Here is a 7,500-nt window from a genome sequence, read left to right on the forward strand (position 1 = left end):
TGCTGCTCAACACAGCCAATCAGGAAGTGTGTGTTTGTGTGTGTGTGTGTGTGTGTGTGTGTGTGTGTGTGTGTGTGTAGTGATGAGGGCTGCACTCCATTAGCCACCCGTTCATGACCCATATGTGAGCACACACACACACACACGCACACACACACCCTCATCAACAGTCACACCAACAAGCCTAAAGGTGAGACTAGGCCAATAGATTGTGTTTGTATGTGTGTGAGAGGGAGCATTCTCTTGGCACAGGAATGCAATACAATTATATAAATTCATATATACATATTTTTGGATCATCCTGATACACAAACATACCCCCCCTACACACACACACACACATACATAAAGACAGACATACATCTTGCGTCAAGTTGTCACAGCGCTTCACTTTTTCCACATTGCTATGTTACAGCCTTATTCCAAAATGGATTAAATGTATTGTTTTCCTCAAAATTCTACACATAATACCTCATAATGACAACTTAAAGCGTAACTCACGCCAAAATGCATCCTAGGGTGTTTTTGTAAATGTACCTGAGTCAAACTTTCGTTTAAAAGCATAATTACGTCCGAAGCGCCACTTTTAAGCTTGTCCGTGTTGTCGTTTTCGGGTGAAATGGCCTTTTGAATGGAAATCCTAGGGGCACAACTATTTTGATACATGATTGCGTCAAAATCGCTATTTTTAAAACACTAAGAAGGCTCGACACAACATGAAACCTTTATCGAAGTATCATCAGTGTCTCCACACATGAACTCGAGCATTGAGAACATTGTTTGTGTACACAGAGTTTACTAAATAAAAGGTTTTGGACAACTCACTTGGCTTTTCTGCTCGCCGCCATCTTGCCAGTCAAGGCGTGAGTTGTCCAAAACCTTTTATTTTTAGTAAACTCTGTGTACACAAACAATGTTCTCAATGCTCGAGTTCATGTGTGGAGACACTGATGATACATTCAGTTGATTGGACATGATTTGGAAAGGCACACACCTGTCTATTTAAGGTCCCACAGTTAACAGTGCATGTCAGTCCACAAAACAAGCATGAAGCTGAAGGAATTGTCTCGCGGCACAGATCTGGGAAAGGACACAGAAACATTTCTGCTTCTGTCATCTGTAAATGGAAGAAGTTTGGAACCACCAGGACTCTTCCTAGAGCTGGCCGTCCCTCTAAACTGAGTGATCGGGGGAGAAGGTCTTTAGTCAGGGAGGTGACCAATAACCCGATGGTCACTCTGACAGCTCCAGGGTTCCTCTGTGGAGAGAGAAGAGAACCTTCCAGAAGGACGACCATCGCTGCAGCACTCCACCAATCAGGCCCGTATGGTGGGGTGGCCAGGCGGAAGCCACTCCTTAGTAAAAGGCACATGGCAGCCCGCCGTAAAAGGCAGCTGAAAGACTCTCAGACCACGAGAAACCAAATTTACTGGTCCGATGGGACGAAGACCAAACTCGCTGCCAAGCGTCATGTTTGGAGGACAGCAGGCATTGCTCATCCCCTGGCCAATAGCATCCCTACATTGCTCATCCCCTGGCCAATAGCATCCCTACATTGCTCATCCCCTGGCCAATAGCATCCCTACAGTGCTCATCACCTGGCCAATAGCATCCCTAATAGCATCACTACAGTGCTCATCACCTGGCCAATAGCATCCCTAACAGCATCCCTACATTGCTCATCCCCTGGCCAATAGCATCCCTACAGTGCTCATCACCTGGCCAATAGCATCCCTATAGTGAAGCATGTGGTGGTGGCAAATGTTTCATGTTGTCATTATGGGGTATTGTGTGTAGAAATGAACTGAATCCATTTTGGAATAAGGCTGTAGCATAATGAAATGTGAAGCGCTGTGAATACTTTCTGTATGCACTGTATAATGTATGCAATTCACAAACACAAAAAGACCCCCACCCAAACACACACACACTAATTCACACACAGCAATGCGATGTGCAGAGCATACATCCAAAGACACGCACACACATAGAAATACATCACACACACACACACACACACACACACACACACACACACACACACACACACACACACCTGTGCTGCTCCAGAGTCTCCTCGTCCGGCAGTTCCACCCCGCACACATCACACCTGTTGTCACGGCGACGGCAATCGCTGGCAGTGATTCCGACCAGCTTGCTGAGAAAGTCCCTCTGCAGGAAGTTTGGCGGCAGTAGGCCACCATAGTGTCCAAAATCCAGCTGCATGTGGAAGGGCGGGCCCACTTGTAACTGTGGAATGTGATTGGCTGTGACAGGAGGCATGCCATAAAAAGAGGCCACGCCCATTAACCCTGATTCGGCCTTGGCGGCCTCGGCCCCACCTGATCCCTCCTCGGGGGAGTGGCTAAGGTGACGTGCGCTGGTGATGACACTTCCTCTCGCCACACGGACTTCACCTGCCATGTCCACTTGCATGGCCTCGTCCTCAGTCTTGATGTCTGACGGTGTTATGGGATGGTGTTTCCCATGGTGACGAGCGGAATTTAGACCCTTGGCTAAACCTGAGCTCAGGCCCTCCCCCCTCAACAGTGATTGGCTAATGTAAGCGTTTGGGGCGGAGGCTCCAAACGACGCCGGCACAGAGGAACTCTGGGAGGTGCTGGTGTTGGTACCCAGTCTGTTCATGGCGTCGGCGGCGGTGGGTGGGGGGGCAGCTGCAGCGATGTCCGTCCCGGCCGCATCCCTGGTCCGCGCACTCGTCCTGACGGTCCCGCCAGCGTTCCGGCGCTCCTGGTCAGCGGTGGCGGCCTCGCTGTCGGCCTCGGCGGCCGTCTGCACGGTCTCCAGGATCTTCAGGCACTGCTCCTCCAGGAACTCCATCTCCAGGATCTCGGCGGCGTACAGCAGGTCGTCCAGGTCCTCCAGGCGCGCCTGCAGCGTCGACGTGTATGCGTACTCCAGGATCTGGCCGAACGTCTTGGGCGACAGGAAGTCCAGCGTGTACCGTGCGCTCTCGCGGTGGAACAGGATCTCGAACATCTTGCTGGTGCAGGCCAGCACCGTGCGGTGGGCCCGAAACTCCCGGCCGTCCACCACGATCGCCACGTCGCACAGCGTGCCGGACAGACGCATCTGATTGGCCTTGTGGAGCAGCGCAGCCGGGTGGGCGGGGTTCTGGAGATGGACCGAGCCCATGGTGGTCAGAGCCGTGGAACGCTGCGCAGCCCCGGGTTCCGTGGCCTCATGAGGGTTCCGCTGCTCTGCGCTGCGGTCCAGCCGGGCGACTGGTCAGCGCTCACAGCCTGCAGGGTGTTGACCTGCACGACACAGCAGGAAAAAAAAGGACCACATTTAGACAGGAAACCAGGGTTGAAGACACACACACACACACTCACACCTCAGACACACACACACCCACACCATGTTTCGCACTAATAACACCTTCGCACACACACTGACCTATAGCCTCTTAAAACAAACACACACAAACACACACAAACACACACACACACACACACACACGCTCACTCACACCACTGCTTCAGAAGTATCTTTAGTTCTTCCTTTACAGCAGAACTGACAGCGTGTGGTTTTGGCCTTACACACACACACACACACACACACACACACACACACACACACACACACACACACACACACACACACACAGTAGCATGCAAGTAGCTGATGCAAAAAGCACAAATACTCCAGGTCCACACCTCTTGAGCACGTCTCCTTACTGGAGCGGGAATATCGCATAACTAACGCACCTATTAAGCACGTCTTCCTACTGGAGCGGGAATATCGCATAACTAACGCACCTATTAAGCACGTCTTCCTACTGGAGCGGGAATATCGCATAACTAACGCACCTATTAAGCACGTCTTCCTACTGGAGCGGGAATATCGCATAACTAACGCACCTCTTGAGCACGTCTTCCTACTGGAGCGGGAATATCGCATAACTAACGCACCTCTTGAGCACGTCTTCCTACTGGAGCGGGAATATCGCATATCTAACGCTAAAGTCATTCATACTACAAAATGCTTCCAAAACAGCACATTTCATTCATAACATTGGTTGCCTGTTATTTTTCTGGATTGTGAAATATTTTTTAAAAAGCGCAATAGGCCGGTGGTCGCCCATGGCATCATACAAGGTAGGACCTCCACTGTACTGAGATGTGGCGAGGTGTTCCACTGTGCGGAGGTGTGGCAAGGTGTGTTACTGAAGCCACTCCCCCCGTAGCCTCCTAAGAGCAACACCACTGCACATTATATACACACCGCATACACACACCACTTACACACCGCATACACACACCACTTACACACCGCATACACACACCACTTACACACCGCATACACACACCACTGCACATTATATACACACCACATACACACACCACTTACACACCGCATACACACACCACTTACACACCGCATACACACACCACTGACATTAATCAAAGTTAACTATCATCATGATCATGATCATCAATGATTATTAATAGCAGCTATCTTTTAGAGAATGCACATTAATATAATGTACTATCATTACCATTTATCAATCAAGGTCAATTCAGTGGCCCCATCATTTATAAGTTTCCCTAACTAGCAAAAATTCTGTTATTTCTAAATGCCACACTAAAATCAAAGTGAGTGAGTGAAAACGCCCCAAAATGGTCTAGGCCTGATGTCACGTTGCTTAACATTCGTCAGGACAGGAAAGAATTCATGCCACACATTTTTTAAAAGTGTCTTGAGCCTGCATACATATCAGGCTGAGTACACACATCACGCATCAGTCTGAGCTCATTTATTTATTCCCAAAAGCTCTAAATCTGGGGTAGGCTTCTCTAATTCAGACCGTTTACAGTCACTCTACACTAGATCTAGCATGGGTTTCTGTAGACAGTTTAACTATACAGTACTGTAGATCATGGGTGGGTTTATCTAGTTCAGACAGCTTAACTCTACACTAGATCTTGGGTGTATTTCTTTTTAGTTCCTTAAAACAACTTAAAGGAACCATATGCAAGAAATGTATTTCAATTAATCATAAAATGGCCTTGATATGTCACTAGACATTAAGAAATCATGTTCATTTCAAATACTTATATCACTGACAACAATAGTCCGGCCAGGATATTGTCATTTAAAAAGTGAAGTTGCAGCCCTCAACTGATGTTGATGTTGTGTTTTGTCATGTAGTGTTTGTCAGTAGTTTGTCAAAGTCAGTAGTGTTTCGGCATCCGGGTTGCCAACCTCGAGTCGGGAGGGGGGATACACCGCTCTAGAGTAATTTCAAATTACTTGCAGTACCAGTTTTGGCCACAATCTTACATATGGTTCCTTTAACTCTACACTAGATCTTGGGTGTATTTCTTTTTAGTTCCTTAAAACAGCTTAACTCTACACTAGGTCTAGGTTGGGTTTCTGTACGCAGCTTAAAGGAGAATTCTGGCTATTTTTCACATAGTTTCTCAAGATCACTGAGGTACTCAGTGTTTGGTTTCAGACAGTTTAACTCTACACTAGATCTGGGGTGGGTTTCTGTATACACTTTAACTCTACACTAGACCTGGGGTGGTTTTCTGTATACAGTTTAACTCTACACTAGACCTGAGGTGGGTTTCTGTAACTCTACACTAGATCTGGGGTGGGTTTCTGCAGTTCCTCATGACAGCTTAACTTTACACATTTGTGTATCTCAGTCAGACTGATGTGCAAGTTTCTCCATGTCCAAAATAATAATACACTACCCATGCTGAAACACACACACACACACACACACACACACACAAGGTTTCCTAGCAACTTCCGAGACAACAAATGCAAACACTTCACTGCCTTAACTGGCCAACCTGATCGAGTCATTTCTGGACTGACTGACTGACTGTCTGTCTGTCAGACCCGTGATGTTTGGAGCACAATGCAGGCTGTTCTCGGCGTGTGTGTGAGCTGGGAGAGTGTGTGAGTGGGGAGTGTGTGTGAGCTGGGAGTGTGTGTGAGTGGGGAGTGTGTGTGAGCTGGAAGTGTGTGTGAGTGGGGAGTGTGTGTGAGTGGGGAGTGTGTGTGAGCTGGGAGTGTGTGTGAGTGGGGAGTGTGTGTGAGCTGGGAGTGTGTGTGAGTGGGGAGTGTGTGTGAGTGGCGAGTGTGTGTGACTGTGGTGGTGCTCCACATGTTGCTCTGCGCTACATTGGCAGAATATCTAATGGGCTCAGACTGATGGAGACAGAGACGGAGGAGAGAAAACAACCCACTTTTCACAGACGGAGAGAGAGAGAGAGAGAGAGAGAGAGAGAGAGAGACAGAGAGAGACAGAGAGAGAGAGAAAGAGAGAGAGAGACAGAGACAGAGAGAGAGAGAGAGACAGAGAGAGAGAGAGACAGAGAGAGAGAGGCAATCTGAGCAATGCTGCTGCCACAATGTATCTGCTATGTGCTCATAGATTCACTCACACACACACACACACACACACACACGCAGTGAGAGAAAGAGAGAGCGAGAGAGAGTATCACACACACACACACAACGTGGTCATGACATGAATTTGTTAGCTGGGAAGCACAGCTACTTGCAAAACAGGGTTTTTAAAGACAGTGAGCCAAGAGTAGCTTAGTCCACAAAGCGCATGTGTAGCCTCTAAGAGAGGGGGAGAACAGCACCCTATTCCGCATTCTCCCCACACACCAGGCGCTCACCAAAGGCCGCTTGGCAGCATGGATATCCTGCTCCTCTCAGAGAGGGAAGATATTACGCACAACATCATGATTTGTGATAAACAAGGCAACATGAGGAATAAATTCTTGTATGTTAGGCTACTGAAACTGATTTGTGAATAATACATCGTGTCTAATGGTCATCTGTGTGCCTCATGTCTACTGAAGAGTTTTATAGGAGAGTGTGGTGGCCTTATTTTTACTTAAAGACAGGTTATTTATTTCCAAATACCAGATGTAACCAGTGGTACAAATAGCCAAAACGTCATACTATTCTGACTTCCCCCTCTAAAAACAGTGACCACATTTGTGAAACAAGTGAAACAAAAACCCCTTTTATGAGTGTTTTTACAAAGATAGCCTAAGCTCAGCGAGGTGAAGTTAAAACGACCAGACTTTGTTAGAGTTACCACAGAAATAAAGTAGCCTAACCTCGCACAGACAAGTCATTTGACATTTTTATTTGAGGATTAATAAGCCAAATATGGCAACGACCACTATCCACTGTAGGTCAATCTGTTGAAATGTCCCGATAACATCACGGCAATCAAATATGGAGAACACTGGGTTGTATTAAACCGAAGCTCTTGGGTACCAAATTACAGTGCAGTTAGTCCTACGCATTGACCGGCGCAACCTTTCACTCAACCTTTTAGTAGTCCTGAGCGAACTGTAGAAAATGTAGTCTATTGTTCAGGCACCCCCAAAATCCATCCTTTCCCCTAATAGCCTACTGTATCGACAAATCATTACCACAACATCAAATGAATCCCGTCCCATTAGCAATCAATGCACACTCCGTCCGCACAACAGA

General features: G+C 47.5%; 1 protein-coding gene across 1 annotated transcript in view; it reads right to left on the reverse strand.

Moving 5' to 3' along the window:
- LOC125311876 (zinc finger and BTB domain-containing protein 16-A-like) overlaps window positions 1-7,500 on the reverse strand; it is a 77,589-nt gene that overhangs the window by 68,687 nt on the left and 1,402 nt on the right. The window contains exon 2 of the mRNA XM_048270249.1: window positions 2,057-3,278. Within this exon, the coding sequence (XP_048126206.1) occupies window positions 2,057-3,156 (1,100 nt within the window). The 5' untranslated portion in view covers window positions 3,157-3,278. The remainder of the gene's footprint in view (window positions 1-2,056; window positions 3,279-7,500) is intronic.

Source organism: Alosa alosa, chromosome 2, assembly GCF_017589495.1.
Source record: "Alosa alosa isolate M-15738 ecotype Scorff River chromosome 2, AALO_Geno_1.1, whole genome shotgun sequence".
NCBI classification, from domain to species: Eukaryota; Metazoa; Chordata; class Actinopteri; order Clupeiformes; family Clupeidae; genus Alosa; species Alosa alosa.